Raw genomic sequence first — 17,472 nt, forward strand, 5'->3', positions numbered from 1 at the left:
TGAGATCTTTATAACAGTAGAGCAGATACTGACATATAATGATCTAAATATCAGTCGTGGCTCTATATCTCCAGTAATCTGTCTCAGTAAGATGAGATTGAAATGCTCCAAACATATAATGCAGTGATTGGGAGCTGAAGAAATAAAGGCTCCTCAGAAGATGTGAGATGTTCTGGAGGCTTGTGAAGATCATTCCTCCGCTGAGGAACAGTGAAAGTAAAGCTTCTGGAAACAAACGCTCCTCCAAAGATCCTGAGGATCAGATTTGAGACTCTAAAACATGATTGATGGAGAATCAAGTAAAGCTGAGCTGCTTCAGTCCAGTAAGTGTTCATCTGGAGATATTACTGCAGTTATTCTGACCTTTACTTCATAAAAACCAGTCAAGATTTGACACAAGAAGCAGCAGCTGAAGCTGGACGTTTCTACAATTACACTAAAAGAGCTTTGACTGGATAAAACACTCTTAACTCTCAATCAGAGACAGAAGGTGTGGAGTTTGATTATGTTGATTATTCAGAGACATTAGAAATTTGACTATCAAATATGATACATTAGCTTTATAATGTCACTGAAGCCAAAACGAATATGCGTGATGACAAATGAGATTTGAGGGCGAGAGTAAATGATGACAGAATGTTCATTTGTGTGTGAACTATTTCTTTCATATAAAACTCAAACAGCTTATGAAAGGATACCGTCGCTCCCAGCAGTCTCGCATGAAGAGTCGCATTTCATTACGTGACACATTTAACCTCAGCTGCTTCCACTAAAACATACACAAGCCTTATTATGTGCTTAATATTCACTATCAGCTGAATAATTTTTAATGCAACTTATAGCCGAGTAGATGGATAACTCAATTATGCGCACATCCGTCACGGAGCCTGCCGAAGCCGGCTGAGATTGATGGGAAGGTGAAGCCGGCGGATCTTGAGCGTCAGATCAGTGAACAGTCTCTCTGCTTCGCTCTTTACAGGAGAAGCCTCATTACCCATGACTCCACTCACGAGAGTTTATTACGAGGTTAGCGTTTTGGCCACACTATTGTTTGGATGATGAATGCGGCTGCTGCGAGTTTTGGAGAGGAGATTAGTTGTGTTGTTTTTCACTTGGTTCTCAACACTTAAAGGAGAAGGGGGAATAATTAACGGCGCTTGCAAACGCTGCCATTTGGTGCAGACGACGGAAATGCTTGAACATAAGCAAATCAGGAGTTGTGTCACTCTCATGCGCCGCACTAATTAAAAACATGGCGGCGATGCTGGGAAGGTCACTGGAAAGGAAACTCGCTGACCTTTTCAATATTTCTCTCAAACTCATGTAAACAGAGGAGATGAAGTAACGTGCGACGGCAAAGGGCCGGAGCTCCAGAGCACATGATTGTCTGAGTGAGAGGAGACGACGGGAAGGTGGACACGGGCGGTCCTTTGCTCCCAGAGCACTGCAAATGTCAAATGTAAATGTCAATTAAAAATTACAAGCAGCTCTGAAAGGTGCACTCTGAAGGGCCTGACATTTTTTTTTTGACATGCCAAAGTTTATCTGACAAGGCAGCGCACAAACATGACAGCATGTGACGTGTCACGTCTAAACACACGCACACACGTGAGGATCATGCTGAAGATGTGATCCATATGACTGTAATGGAGCCGCAGCGCATCAGATCAGATGGATAGAGTGACCTCTCGTGATGGATCGTAACAGACAAAAGGATGTTTTTATGCTTTCAGTCATATAGAAGCACGTTCCATTCGTTTCCCCCAAGAGCTTAAAGCGTATTAGTCACATTGTGTGGTTAAACATGTACCTACTAGTAGAGACGGTTCAACTAGTCTACTGAATACAGTAGGTCTGTTTACATGGCATTTTAATTTTAAGTTAACCAATATGTTTGACTGAAAGCATAATTTAAAATACTCTATCACACACACACACACACACTCACTCACTCACTCACTCACTCACTCACTTGAAACAGCTTAAGATCAGTAACATATAACATATCATAATAAAACAAAACAGATGGGGAAAACAGAACTTTGAATCTGTTGTTGTGAGATTAATTCATCAGATATTTGTGAAATCCCTTACCAAAAAAAGAATGATTTATAACAGAATTATTACAATATATATGCAAAAGGAATGTTTGGAAATCTAAAACTGATATTTACTTCTGGCACACTAAAGCAAACGATAGAAGTGGCTTGAAATGTGTTTGTTAATAAAATGAGCCCTAACCCTAAAGTGCTGAAGACACTCGCACACTATAAGACTATAACAGTTCTGCATTTAATACTGTCATCATACTTATTCAAAATGGACTTTAATTTTATTTTAATAGACAGACGTCAGGTTCATTTTTATTCATTGTGGTTTTAATGTTTTAATTTGAGATTGTCTGCGTGTGGTTTAGGGTCTGACCTGTTGCAGTAGCTCCAGAACTGCTCGTTCAGGTACGTGTGATGGCTGTGCTCGTCTCCAAATGAAGCTTTGCTCTCAATCCAGTGAACTATATGACCATCAACAGCTGCAGAAGAGCACGAGGTTAGGAAGGTAGGTTTACTACAAACTAGCAGTGTTTAAACAGAGAAAGGGAGGGCGATTAGCAGGCTACTAACAGCACAAACACAAACTACGCACAATTTTTCAGTCTGCTTTGGTCTGTTTGTAAAATGGCAGATTATTTTCACGCCAAACTGATTTGATAGGACATCTGTGAACAAAAGTCCAATTAAATTCAGAGTTAATGATATGACCGTCACTGTGGACTGACCAGGTTATTGGTTTGAAAAGGTATTTTTTCTAATCAGTGAGTGAATAAACGGCAGCTAGCAGCAGATGAACGGATCTCACCTATAGGCACCTCCAGAATGATGTCCGGGGTTTTGTCGTAGCCTTTGATACGGAGTTGGTTCTCATCTGTGAGGAAAACACATGATCTTCAGGAATGCAATGGTAGAAGAGTTTCTTTGTCACGTTTGAGACAGTTTTGACCATCAGAACTGAAAAGAATCGCTTTTTTGGCTGAATGCCCTCATTGCTTGTAAAATAATAATGCAGGTTTGGTGTCATATTTAATATAGTTTTTATCTGCTCTAGCCTTTAATTACAGGTCGTTTCCACCACTAGTGTTCATATACGGGTGTCCCATCTCAAATCCCTGCTTCATGATTCTTGACTGGACAATTCAAGATCATTTTTGATTATTTTAAAGTCTAATAATAATAATAATAATTATTATTATTTCTTTACTTTTAGCTGTTGTCCACATTTTGAGTGCAACCCTGTTAACCAGATGATTACAAGTAAATTAAAAATCAAATTATGACAGAGGAAGTAACATCACTTGTGGAAAGACAAGTAAATAAAATGATTTTTAGTCATTGAACTGCTACTGTCCGCTAGAAAATGCAAATTCACATAATTCTGGGCTTTAAACTGTATTTTAGTCATGACACAATTTTTGCTAACAGGATTGCATTACATTACATAAAATACCCTTTTACTGAGCATTGTAAAAAAAATATATCAAGCTTTAAGCTGCATGACACTAATAAATTCACTAACAGGGACGGTCTGTATTTAAGACACCAGAGAGTTCACAGAGGTAGAGAATGTGTAATTTCTGTGCAGTTTAGTTTCAGTAATTGCTGTTTTATTACTGGGAGGGATGTTTTTAGTTCTGAAAGTTACAGTATGTTTTATAAAATGAAATGTATTTGGTGAAACTGATTCTATCTCTTTAAAACCAAGCGGCACGCATGCAGTGAAGGCACATCTATGCCCTCGGTCAGCGCAACTAAAGCAAAGCCATCTGAGGAGAGTAAAGACACAGGCAGCATCCGCACACAGAGGAGGATGAGAGCAGTGTTTGCTGGCGCTGCACAAACGTCTCTTCAGTCGCTGTGCTGATGGAGGGTGAGAGGTCTCTGTATTATACCAGTGCAAGCCGTTGTCCTTGAGTCTGGGTGAAACACCTGATTTCTCCATTAAATCACACTGAGCGGGTCATTCGGCCTCTCGGTCTCGTGTCCAGTCGGGCTGAACCGCTGTAGGGCGTGAGGGGCGTTCAGGGCGAGGGCTTTGTGTAGGGTCTGTTGACATGGTCACGCCGGGCAGATCATCTCTGTACATCACCTTTGATTAGAATTAATGAGCTGTCTCAGCTGCTGCAGAGCTCGTTTATCAGGCCGCCGTGACCCGCCAGCCCAAACGCCCTCAGTCGGGTCAGAACTCACTCATTTCACTCCTCAGTCTTTACTGCCAGGCGTCGCTGACCACCGGCGCTCAAGAAACACAGCAAATGTGCAGTGCACACTGGGAAGGTCACGCATGCACACACGTTAATAATGTAGCAAATCAGCTCATAAGGGAAATATGAATAATTAATCATAACTAGTTATAATTAATTATAAATATTTAGATCCGTTGTAGATATTTACTTGACCTCTCAGGGTCAACTGTCTGTCAATTCTAAGAACGTTAATTTCCTGGTTAAGGGAAATAATCCTATGAATTAATTAGTAGAAAAGTCCATTTCTACTGTGCCTTGTGCCTCTTGCGATGGAACATGCAGTGATTTTCCCTGCTTCGCATTCCATTAGGTCGTAAATGTATCTGGTGTCAGGGTTGCCATGGTAACCAGGGTCCTGGGCCCTGTTCACAGACAACTTGGCACCCAGTATGTTTATTGGGTGAGGGGTCTGTGAACGTTTGTTAATCTAATGAATGACTGATTTGTTAAATCACATGAAAAATTGTGTTTTTGATTGGTCCAGACGCTACAATAATGTGCTGCTGTACTTCTCTAACATTTAACAAAACTTCAAAATCATCAGTCATGTATGAGAAATAAACTCATTAAAAGACAGAAGGCAAACTCTGAGCTCAAAAAGAAGGATGTTTGAGTTAAAGGGAAAGAAAGCCTTACCACCGTCTACGAACACAAGTGTAAACGCCACGCTCCATGAGTACAGAGCAAAACAGCTTGAACGCTTTAAAAAATCAAGTCAGTTTTCAGTTCTTTGCAACAAATGTGGGAAATGATGATGATCATCCTCAGGTGGTCAAACTTAATATTATATGGTTAATTATTATATGAGCTTTACATTCTACATACACACGCACATACATTATACCATATATACACGGAAAATGAGAGTCTGAAGAAATTTAATATAACAAAACAAACAAAAACTATGCCAGAATCCTGAAAAATTAAATTCATTTATGGAAAAAAAAAATCTGATAAACTTATATTATTTACTTGTCCTCCTGCTCTGCTGTACAAAAGACCCAAAAGTGTGAAATAGAGGCTCACCTAAAAACGACAAGTTCTTCTCTCTGAGTTTGTCTCGTAGCAGGTCTTCATGCTCCAGACCGACGGCACTATGGGAACACGGTCAAGGACAAACTGCAAACCAACTCCACTAACCTTTACTTTGTGTGCTCTCTTCTCATTCTCATGGGAACTGAAGTGAAGATGAAAAGTAGGATGGTCAACTTTTACAAGCCCATTTCTAAATGCTACCTGTGCTCGATTGCCATGGAAACACTGAGCAGGGTTGCTGTGGCAACAGCAGAGGAATGTGTGCTTGTTGTAATATCAGGAGTGAGTGTAACAGAAATGAACATAAGAGACCTAAACACACTCAACATGAACACGAAACACACGTGAGCTAAAGCCCAACATTACAGTGCTACAGTGTTCTGAGTGGTTGCTAGGGTGTTGCTAGAGTGTTCTGAGTGGTTGCTAGGGTGTTGCTAGAGTGTTCCGAGTGGTTGCTAGGGTGTTGCTAGAGTGTTCCGAGTGGTTGCCAGGGTGTTGCTAGAGTGTTCCGAGTGGTTGCTAGGGTGTTGCTACAGTGTTCTGAGTGGTTGCCAGGGTGTTGCTACAGTGTTCTGAGTGGTTGCTAGGGTGTTGCTACAGTGTTCTGAGTGGTTGCCAGGGTGTTGCTACAGTGTTCTGAGTGGTTGCTAGGGTGTTGCTACAGTGTTCTGAGTGGTTGCCAGGGTGCTGCTAGAGTGTTCTGAGTGGTTGCCAGGGTGTTGCTAGAGTGTTCTGAGTGATTGCCAGGGTGTTGTGTTGCTACAGTGTTCTGAGTGGTTGCCAGGGTGTTCCTAGAGTGTTCTGACTGGTTGCCAGGGTGTTGCTAGAGTGTTCTGAGTGGTTGCTAGGGTGTTGTTATGGTGTCTGTGTACCAAGGTATAGTATAATAGCATTTATAACACATGCAGCCTGAACATCAAGGTGATACAGTGCTGAAGAGTTGTGTTTGTAGGGCGTAACGCAGGCTGTGCTCATAGTTTGATGGGCATCTGTGTGTCATGTGTCACGGGACGGTTCTGTAGGGCGACATGATGAACCCACACAGATGTAGAGAGTGAATGAATGCTGACACGTAAAAGAGCTGGAATAAGAGAGATGGGGTGGAGGGACGAGGATGAATGACCACATACAGAGAAACACTGTGACCTTTCACCCCCGACTACACGCACACACACACACACACACACACACACACACTCACTCACTGTCTCTCACACACGCACACGCACACACACACGCACGCACACACACACGCACGCACACACACACGCACGCACACACACACGCACGCACACACACACGCACGCACACACACACGCACGCACACACACACGCACGCACACACACACGCACGCACACACACACGCACGCACACACACACGCACGCACACACACACGCACGCACACACACACGCACGCACACACACACGCACGCACACACACACGCACGCACACACACACGCACGCACACACACACGCACGCACACACACACGCACGCACACACACACGCACGCACACACACACGCACGCACACACACACGCACGCACACACACACGCACGCACACACACACGCACGCACACACACACGCACGCACACACACACGCACGCACACACACACGCACGCACACACACACGCACGCACACACACACGCACGCACACACACACGCACGCACACACACACGCACGCACACACACACGCACGCACACACACACGCACGCACACACACACGCACGCACACACACACGCACGCACACACACACGCACGCACACACACACGCACGCACACACACACGCACGCACACACACACGCACGCACACACACACGCACGCACACACACACGCACGCACACACACACGCACGCACACACACACGCACGCACACACACACGCACGCACACACACACGCACGCACACACACACGCACGCACACACACACGCACGCACACACACACGCACGCACACACACACGCACGCACACACACACGCACGCACACACACACGCACGCACACACACACGCACGCACACACACACGCACGCACACACACACGCACGCACACACACACGCACGCACACACACACGCACGCACACACACACGCACGCACACACACACGCACGCACACACACACGCACGCACACACACACGCACGCACACACACACGCACGCACACACACACGCACGCACACACACACGCACGCACACACACACGCACGCACACACACACGCACGCACACACACACGCACGCACACACACACGCACGCACACACACACGCACGCACACACACACGCACGCACACACACACGCACGCACACACACACGCACGCACACACACACGCACGCACACACACACGCACGCACACACACACGCACGCACACACACACGCACGCACACACACACGCACGCACACACACACGCACGCACACACACACGCACGCACACACACACGCACGCACACACACACGCACGCACACACACACGCACGCACACACACACGCACGCACACACACACGCACGCACACACACACGCACGCACACACACACGCACGCACACACACACGCACGCACACACACACGCACGCACACACACACGCACGCACACACACACGCACGCACACACACACGCACGCACACACACACGCACGCACACACACACGCACGCACACACACACGCACGCACACACACACGCACGCACACACACACGCACGCACACACACACGCACGCACACACACACGCACGCACACACACACGCACGCACACACACACGCACGCACACACACACGCACGCACACACACACGCACGCACACACACACGCACGCACACACACACGCACGCACACACACACGCACGCACACACACACGCACGCACACACACACGCACGCACACACACACGCACGCACACACACACGCACGCACACACACACGCACGCACACACACACGCACGCACACACACACGCACGCACACACACACGCACGCACACACACACGCACGCACACACACACGCACGCACACACACACGCACGCACACACACACGCACGCACACACACACGCACGCACACACACACGCACGCACACACACACGCACGCACACACACACGCACGCACACACACACGCACGCACACACACACGCACGCACACACACACGCACGCACACACACACGCACGCACACACACACGCACGCACACACACACGCACGCACACACACACGCACGCACACACACACGCACGCACACACACACGCACGCACACACACACGCACGCACACACACACGCACGCACACACACACGCACGCACACACACACGCACGCACACACACACGCACGCACACACACACGCACGCACACACACACGCACGCACACACACACGCACGCACACACACACGCACGCACACACACACGCACGCACACACACACGCACGCACACACACACGCACGCACACACACACGCACGCACACACACACGCACGCACACACACACGCACGCACACACACACGCACGCACACACACACGCACGCACACACACACGCACGCACACACACACGCACGCACACACACACGCACGCACACACACACGCACGCACACACACACGCACGCACACACACACGCACGCACACACACACGCACGCACACACACACGCACGCACACACACACGCACGCACACACACACGCACGCACACACACACGCACGCACACACACACGCACGCACACACACACGCACGCACACACACACGCACGCACACACACACGCACGCACACACACACGCACGCACACACACACGCACGCACACACACACGCACGCACACACACACGCACGCACACACACACGCACGCACACACACACGCACGCACACACACACGCACGCACACACACACGCACGCACACACACACGCACGCACACACACACGCACGCACACACACACGCACGCACACACACACGCACGCACACACACACGCACGCACACACACACGCACGCACACACACACGCACGCACACACACACGCACGCACACACACACGCACGCACACACACACGCACGCACACACACACGCACGCACACACACACGCACGCACACACACACGCACGCACACACACACGCACGCACACACACACGCACGCACACACACACGCACGCACACACACACGCACGCACACACACACGCACGCACACACACACGCACGCACACACACACGCACGCACACACACACGCACGCACACACACACGCACGCACACACACACGCACGCACACACACACGCACGCACACACACACGCACGCACACACACACGCACGCACACACACACGCACGCACACACACACGCACGCACACACACACGCACGCACACACACACGCACGCACACACACACGCACGCACACACACACGCACGCACACACACACGCACGCACACACACACGCACGCACACACACACGCACGCACACACACACGCACGCACACACACACGCACGCACACACACACGCACGCACACACACACGCACGCACACACACACGCACGCACACACACACGCACGCACACACACACGCACGCACACACACACGCACGCACACACACACGCACGCACACACACACGCACGCACACACACACGCACGCACACACACACGCACGCACACACACACGCACGCACACACACACGCACGCACACACACACGCACGCACACACACACGCACGCACACACACACGCACGCACACACACACGCACGCACACACACACGCACGCACACACACACGCACGCACACACACACGCACGCACACACACACGCACGCACACACACACGCACGCACACACACACGCACGCACACACACACGCACGCACACACACACGCACGCACACACACACGCACGCACACACACACGCACGCACACACACACGCACGCACACACACACGCACGCACACACACACGCACGCACACACACACGCACGCACACACACACGCACGCACACACACACGCACGCACACACACACGCACGCACACACACACGCACGCACACACACACGCACGCACACACACACGCACGCACACACACACGCACGCACACACACACGCACGCACACACACACGCACGCACACACACACGCACGCACACACACACGCACGCACACACACACGCACGCACACACACACGCACGCACACACACACGCACGCACACACACACGCACGCACACACACACGCACGCACACACACACGCACGCACACACACACGCACGCACACACACACGCACGCACACACACACGCACGCACACACACACGCACGCACACACACACGCACGCACACACACACGCACGCACACACACACGCACGCACACACACACGCACGCACACACACACGCACGCACACACACACGCACGCACACACACACGCACGCACACACACACGCACGCACACACACACGCACGCACACACACACGCACGCACACACACACGCACGCACACACACACGCACGCACACACACACGCACGCACACACACACGCACGCACACACACACGCACGCACACACACACGCACGCACACACACACGCACGCACACACACACGCACGCACACACACACGCACGCACACACACACGCACGCACACACACACGCACGCACACACACACGCACGCACACACACACGCACGCACACACACACGCACGCACACACACACGCACGCACACACACACGCACGCACACACACACGCACGCACACACACACGCACGCACACACACACGCACGCACACACACACGCACGCACACACACACGCACGCACACACACACGCACGCACACACACACGCACGCACACACACACGCACGCACACACACACGCACGCACACACACACGCACGCACACACACACGCACGCACACACACACGCACGCACACACACACGCACGCACACACACACGCACGCACACACACACACACACACACACACACACACACACACTCAAGACACACTCACACACTCAGACACACACACACACACCTCCTCAAGCGTAACTTTTATGTCAGGTGCAGCTCTGCACATCTCGTCTCTCTGAATAGCTCCTCGTCAATTTCAGGCTTAAAGTTTTATGGGAAGGATACTGTTTGATGCAGTTGACCAGCGGTCCATAACAGCAGTCATTTACTGTGCACTGAAAAGAGCGAAGAAATATTAGTCAGGAGGGGACGGGCCCTCAGCATCCATTACAAACACCCATCATGCACTGCAGCACGCCACACGTCACCTTATTAGCAGATTATTCAGACTAGTGATGGATTCACACGAGAACATCTCAGAAACTAACACAGACACTCCCAGTGTTTCACTGACCACTAACTAAAGAGTTTTAGTAGATTGCAGATACAATTAGTATAGACTACTAGAAGAACACCAAACAATGAAAATGAAAACAGAAAAAATAGAGCTATCACATGACTTCAGAACACTCAGAATATAGAGCATGATAGCGTTATGATTATAGTGTATAGAGTTTTACCGCCACTGATCAGTCTGCATACATTGTATAGTGTGAACATTCTGCTAAACATCTTAGATTGTATTCAATGGAAGAATGAGATGATGTCTGCTCAATGTTGGTACCTGCTCGACGTGCTTCGCTAACAGCAGGTCTGGAATTGAATACGGCTCGCGCAGCATGTTGTTGAGGACGTGTCTGGAAGCTGCTGATGGAGAGAGAAGAGTGAGGAGGAACACATGCATCAGATCAAAGTCCAGAGTTCAGCTGCAGCGGGCCTCGATGAACACACACCTGTAGTATTTCAGTGATGATACGAGCGTACAGAGGTTGGGTGTGAATGAGCTGCAATATTCTGCATGTCTCATTCCATTCATGCAGCACTAACATTATAAATCAGCCCACGAGCCCTTGGATTGATTCCCTATTACTCCAACACAAAATCCTTCATTTTCAAACATATTCAGATTCAATGGATTGAATCACTGTGGATTGAATCATTCTATATCCATATGAGAGTTACAGAGGCACTGTGCCACTGGCCAGTGCATGATGGGAAATATGAGGCCTTGTTCGGCTCAAACAGACAGTGATGAGAAATAAATGAGCATTTCATTTTATTCATGAAGTCAACTTACACTATGCCAATAATGCAAGTCAAAGTTTGAGTGCCATAAACAGCCATCATTTTTATTTACAAGACCATTTTTCTTTGAGCCTTGCATTGGTAGCTTTAAGACTTCTGTGTGTAAATGACACACTCCGTTATTACTGGCTAACCTCTACATCTCCAACCAGACACCAGACACAAAACCAGACCAAGACTAGACCCCTCAAGAACCACCATTTTGGATTCCTTTCAGCGAAGAGTTCTTAAAAGAACCATTGTTTTCTCTGTGAAGAACATTTTAATCGGCTAAAGCACCTTCTTCCTCTATAGAGAACCTTCTGTGGAATGGAAAGATTCCATGGATGTTAAATGTTCTCCATGGAACCACCAATGCTAATAAAGAATCTTTATTGTTGAGTGTTTAGAGCCATATTTAAAGCTGAGATGTGAAAGTTCTTTGCCATTAGCCTAACCGAACAAAACGGCAGAAGCACTCAATGTTTTCAAACAAAACCAGTTCCCCAAACACTTCAAGTCTTTTTTTGTTGCCTTTACTGGACACCTTTGTGTTCGAGTAGCTGTTTTCTCAGAGCATGATTGTTTCTCGAAGGCTCTTAAGTAGTAGTACAGACGTACAGTACTTGTTTGAGATTGAGACCACAAGATCAAGACTCCAACCCTTAGCTCTTTAGGCTCTCGTTACACACCCCCCTGTCATCAGGATCCAGCCGCACACAAACACACAATCCTCCTTCACTGGACTCTCTCTCTCGCCGTCGTAACATCAAATCCCTGCTGGAGAAGAACAAACGCTTGCTGTTATCTTTTTCATCCTCCTGCTGAAATAGGACGTGAGGAAGAAAGAACAAAGCCAAGTCAGCAGTCCTCTGCACCGGCGGCGCCTTGTTTTTCTGCTCATTTTTCTCCGAGATTGCTACCTTCACACGCAGATCCATACGCTGCTCTGGCGCTCCGCTCGGCAATGAAGAGAGCTATATTTCCCCTTGAGTTAGGACACCTCGTGACAAATGATAATGGATAATCAATAAAGCGGGAAATATGAGGCCGCAAACTTTATGAAGCCGGGAGACATATTACTCCCCAACAACACTGGTTTCCCTTAACAAAGTCACTACGCCGCTGCGCCTAATAATCTGAGGGAAAATCAAAGAAGCCGCAACCACATCAGCAATATTGGCAACTTATTCCACTTTAATGGCATTTTGATTGATTTTTCCCTCTTAATGGTACTTTTATAGATTTGATGCTGGTCCTGCAAAACAGCAGTGTGTAATAGAGCTCCCCGAAGGCAAGCAACAGCCATTAAAGGCCTTGTCTTACCAGGACTCGTAATTGGAGGTTGACCACCATCGCATTTCACACATCACACAACACCACCTGCTTCAAACGGCCAAACCAGGGCCTTTTCCTCTGAGCGATGGGGTTAAGAAGAGTCGTAAAAAGAGGGTGACCTTGCGGCTGACATTGTGGAGTTTCAGCCAAGCACTGACCTGATGAAAATGGAGGCCAGAGAGCTAATAAATCAGGCCGCTTTTAAAATGAGTTTACTCTAACGCTCATTCATCACGGCCCGTAATGCCATTTGCAGCGGCGGATCCGCAGCGAGCAAGCAGCACAGTAAATAACAACAGAGCCGAAGATGCGCACACGTCGTGCATTTATTAAAGATGCCTCCGCACGACACTGTAAACACACCACGAATTTAATGCAATTGTCCCGTGTCGACAAATTCCGACCGAGGCGTCCTTATCTGAAGGAGGGAAATATTAAAGAGGAAAGACGCCCTCCGCCGGGAGTTGTTCAGGAGCAGGGAAGCGCTGTTTACCAAAAACACAGCCCCCTTTAACAACCTCTGATGAAATGACGAATGGGGCGGCGGAAAGCGGCGCAACCTCGACTCGCTCTCCGGAAGGATAAGCAAGCCATTATCAGACTCCGAAGAAGCGGACAGAAGCTCATTAGAAGGCAGCGCTTGTGGAGGGTCGATCGTCGTAAAAAAATAACGGATGACAATCGTTATCGCCCCCGACACTGATGAGCTCCAAAGTTTGTTTATTAATTAAAAACCCTTTTCTTACGGTTATAATCTAGACGCCCCCTCCTCCTCGCGCGTCTCGTTTAGAAATGAATCTGTAGCCAAGTAAAGCAAACCAACGAACAGTGTTTGGCTGACGCGATCTGGAGCTCTTTGCTAATTTCCCCTGTGTTTACACCGGATGTGACTCTAGACGGCGGAACCCATTATAAATTCTGTCTACACTGCATACGGCACAGATTGACAACAAATCCCAGACAGTAAACGGATGTCCCGCTCTATTTCTGACACTGTTTCTGACCTGAAAGAGAAACGGATTCGCGACACGACGCAAGAGCGCTCGCGTCTGATCTAGATGTGTTAGGATCACAAGGAAGGCAATTCAGACAATTTTTCACTACACAGTGTCTAGTTAGTATTTACCTCTGCTTGTGGAAAAGCTACTTGTGATGAACTTTGATTCTTCACGTGTCTTTCTCTTTATCATCTGCATTTTTATTGTCAGTGTACGATAAAGTTACAAAACAGATTTTAGTACTTCGGTAGTTTGGCATATTCAAATTATATCAGTTTAAGACATATACTTTTTTTTTTACTGTAAATTTAAAATCTGTGAAACCTGAAATGCTGCTACCGTATATTTTACAGTAAAGATATGGCAACCACACTGCTGTTTTTATACACTCATATTATTTTTTACAGTGTATCTTGAGGTCTGATTGGTAAGCGTTAAGACAGGCCATCCAGACCAGAGAACTAAAGTGAAACTATGGCTTTGAAAGCATGCACTGATGCCTGGAATCACTCTGGTGATGAAAATACAGTGTGCAAGATGTGCGATGCCAATCCGTGTGGCTGTAAGCTGTAATATTACATTGATGTTGTATACTGTATGCCTGATTATTCTCAAATGGGATGTGTTTGGGTAACCGACCTGCTACCAAAGCGTTTAAATTATCAGTGTTTATTCACTGTTCACTTTCAGCTCATGCATCTCAAACAGCAATTACTGACTGTGACCGGGACTGTAATATACACAATAAAATAATGAGTACACTATTGTTACAGACTGTTGTAAGTCTTTGACTAACAAGGTAAAGTTCACTTGTGCAATCTCATACTTTTTGTGCAGATGTAAGTTGTATTATTATCTGATTGATCTCATTTAAGATTTGTTTTGTTGACGCAGCTCAACATTACTGAATATGATTGGGTTATTTAAAATAATCATATTCCTGTTTTTTTATGCATTATTTATAATAACTAGCAGTGTTATTTTTCTCATATCATTAAGTATGATTTAATTATGTGCATGTGAAGTCCAAAAATGGGCAGGTCAATGGTCAACTCATCAAACTGGTGCCCATCAAATATCACACGAAGTGGAAGAGAAATGGAAAAACAATCTGACTTTAAAAAGGTGCAGTTAAAACGAGCTTATGTCACGCATTCACAGCCGCGCTCAACCTCAACGCCATCAGCGCAGGAACGAGCGGGAAGCATTATTCACTGGATATTCAGGCACAAGTGCCTTTAAAGAAATGAAAAGGTAACGTGAATGGAGCCAGAACGTAGCATTCATCTCATTTAAGCATGATAACTGAGGCGTCCAGCCCAGAGCCACAAACACCAAAGAGACTGGAGCAAAAAGCCCAGCAGTGCGTTCAGAAGATCCCCTCCCAGCCGTCTGCAGGAGAGGAAGGATTATAGATGTTGATATCATATTAGATATGTGCTGAAAATGCCCTGAACGTATTGATTTATTTACATGCGCATCCATCTGGCCCGGTCTGGGGAAAACACGGACACAACACTCACCCGAGAAAAGACTTCAGAAACAATCTCAAACTCTCTATTGATCCCGCTGAAGTGAGTGGATATATATTCAGCCGTCCCAAAGGCACAATTCCTGCGTCTCTTAAATGCAAACAGGGAAGAAAGGAATGAAAGAAAATAAAAGATGGTGGTGTGCGAGGGCCGTGGCTGGCGTATATGAAGCTATTGATCCGCGCGCTGGCTGGAAACACTGAGCGAGCCGGGAATGATGGATGTGCCTGCCGACAGCGCCGGACAAACCTGTTAGCTAATTGCCAGCAAAGACAATTATCCAGGCATTGTTTGATGAAAGCAACACATTACAAAAGTCTAATATTCACACAGGGAGATTCAGTAGTTGAAGCGTGGAGCCCCTGTGCGCAGGAGTTCACTGCCGCGGGACTGGCGGGTCAAAATACACGTCACTCTCATCTGAATCTGAGCTGGGCTAGTGCGGACGGCTGGCGCGGTCACGTGACGCTAACACTACAGAGAATGGAAAGGCTTGAGCTTCTGTATCTCCTCCTAGACTTTTAAAGCTACAACCACCAAACTCGGATCAGACCTTCAGACTGGTCTGACTCGGTGTGCTATATCTTTTCTAACTGATCCGGCTTACGGTTTTCATAAGCCAGACTATCAAAACCACCTAAAATCCCATAGACCAGGTGTAGGCAAGTTCGGTCCTAGAGAACCGCAGTCCTGCAGAGTTCAGCTCCAACCCTGAAAACAAAACTCACCTGCCTATAGCCTTAGTAATCCTGAAGACATTGATTAGCTTGTTCAGGTGTGTTTGATTAGGGTTGGAGCTGAACTCTGCAGGACTTTTTTTTTTTTCTCATCACTGTTGTTGTAATGTATTGGGAAGCCAGAATGCGCATCCATCAACAGAAACATATATTAGCCGAACCCTGTTTGTTTTACGTCAGATTTAAGTTGAACAGCGGCCCTAGCGCGTGCCGAACCGTGTGTGGAGAACCGTACGGTTTGATTTTTTTCCGCGAACCGTTCCACCCCTAATGTTAACAACATCCTAGTAACTTGCTAATCATGCTAGAAACATGCTAGCATCATGCTAGTAACTTGCTAATCATGCTAGAAACATGCTAGCATCATGCTAGTAACATGCTAATCATGCTAGAAACATGCTAGCAGCTTGATA

At 47.9% G+C, this 17,472-nt stretch overlaps 1 protein-coding gene across 3 annotated transcripts in view; it reads right to left on the reverse strand.

The window, feature by feature from the left end:
* The window catches only part of LOC107678147 (uncharacterized protein C15orf41 homolog), a 90,450-nt gene that overhangs the window by 37,198 nt on the left and 35,780 nt on the right, over positions 1–17,472 (reverse strand). For 2 of the 3 annotated variants that reach the window (XM_016473315.1, XM_016473317.1), the window contains exons 6-10: positions 11,955–12,037; positions 11,456–11,505; positions 5,324–5,391; positions 2,857–2,922; positions 2,425–2,530 (exon numbers count right to left, since the gene is read on the reverse strand). In XM_016473315.1, coding sequence (XP_016328801.1) covers positions 2,425–2,530; positions 2,857–2,922; positions 5,324–5,391; positions 11,456–11,505; positions 11,955–12,037 — 373 coding nt within the window. The remainder of the gene's footprint in view (positions 1–2,424; positions 2,531–2,856; positions 2,923–5,323; positions 5,392–11,455; positions 11,506–11,954; positions 12,038–17,472) is intronic. The other variant, XM_016473316.1, reaches the window with a different exon arrangement.

This window comes from Sinocyclocheilus anshuiensis, unplaced genomic scaffold (genome assembly GCF_001515605.1).
Source record: "Sinocyclocheilus anshuiensis isolate Anshui unplaced genomic scaffold, SAMN03320099.WGS_v1.1 scaffold1069, whole genome shotgun sequence".
Classification (NCBI taxonomy): domain Eukaryota; kingdom Metazoa; phylum Chordata; class Actinopteri; order Cypriniformes; family Cyprinidae; genus Sinocyclocheilus; species Sinocyclocheilus anshuiensis.